Source organism: Bison bison, unplaced genomic scaffold (assembly GCF_000754665.1).
Source record: "Bison bison bison isolate TAMUID 2011002044 unplaced genomic scaffold, Bison_UMD1.0 scf7180017864383, whole genome shotgun sequence".
NCBI lineage: Eukaryota > Metazoa > Chordata > Mammalia > Artiodactyla > Bovidae > Bison > Bison bison.
The window spans coordinates 2,194,539-2,195,472 of record NW_011494955.1 but is presented as its reverse complement, the minus strand read 5'-3'; the positions used below and the strand labels follow the sequence as shown (position 1 = coordinate 2,195,472).

General features: G+C 54.9%; 1 protein-coding gene across 4 annotated transcripts in view; it reads left to right on the top strand.

Moving 5' to 3' along the window:
- The first annotated feature begins 26 nt into the window (after positions 1 to 26).
- Positions 27 to 934, top strand: part of LOC105001448 — a 7,318-nt gene continuing 6,410 nt past the window's right edge. For all 4 annotated transcript variants that reach the window (XM_010857717.1, XM_010857716.1, XM_010857718.1 and 1 more), the window contains exon 1: positions 27 to 334. In XM_010857717.1, the coding sequence (XP_010856019.1) occupies positions 220 to 334 (115 nt within the window). In that variant the 5' untranslated portion in view covers positions 27 to 219. The remainder of the gene's footprint in view (positions 335 to 934) is intronic.

Sequence of the window (934 nt, the reverse complement as noted above, 5' to 3'; positions counted from 1 at the left end):
GGCATCTTCTGAGGACCTTCCTCATCTCTGGGGGACCAACGCTCAAGGAACATGGGTGTCTGGGGAGTCTGTCCACCTGGATAATCAGGGCTCCAAAGGAGGCAAGTGTAGCAGAAGCAGGCAGAGTCCCCACCCTGGCCCCTGGCCGCCCCATGAGATCTGGGGGCACCCTCATCCCACCGTGATGGCAGGGTCTCTCCGGAGGGCCAGCAGGGTGGGATGAGCCGGGAAGAAGCCAGTCACGCCTTCTCAGCCTCTTCCTTTTCTGTTGATGCCCAATGGCTCCCGCTGGAACTTCTCCTCCCCACCGCGCGCACCTCGACAGTCCTGAAACGTAAGTTTCTCTTTTCACGTTGTCCTCACCTCTGTCTTGTTCCCTTTCTTGTCTCTGCAATGGGGTCCCTTCCCAGCCATGGCCTCACTGATCAGAGAATCTTTCTGTTTTTTTATTAATCCGGGAACTGGAAAAAAATGGCTGTATGACTTTCACTTTCTCAAAGGCGGGGTGTCCTATGAGAACCAAGCCCCTGGTCAAATCAGGGACATGGGCAAGGTTCTTATGACTATGGTGATGACAGTAAGGAAAATTAGTTCAGGGTTTCCTGGGCGCTGGGCACGTTTAATACATTTTGTTGCATTTCCACACCAGGTAGGCATTATTCACCTGATGTGTGTCAGGGGCCTACAACATGGTGATGGCAAATATGTGGAGCAGGCGTGGCGGCTGCCCTTCCAGCCTGACTCTGATCCAGCACCAATTCTTCAAGCCACTACGTGCTGTTGTTCAGTCGCTCAGTCGTGTCCGACTCTTTGCGACCCCATGGACTGTAGCCCGCCAGGCCCCTCTGTCCATGGGATCCTCCAGGCAAGAACACTGGAGTGGGTTGCCATTCACTTCCCCAGGGGATCTTCCTGACCCAGGGACAGAACCCGC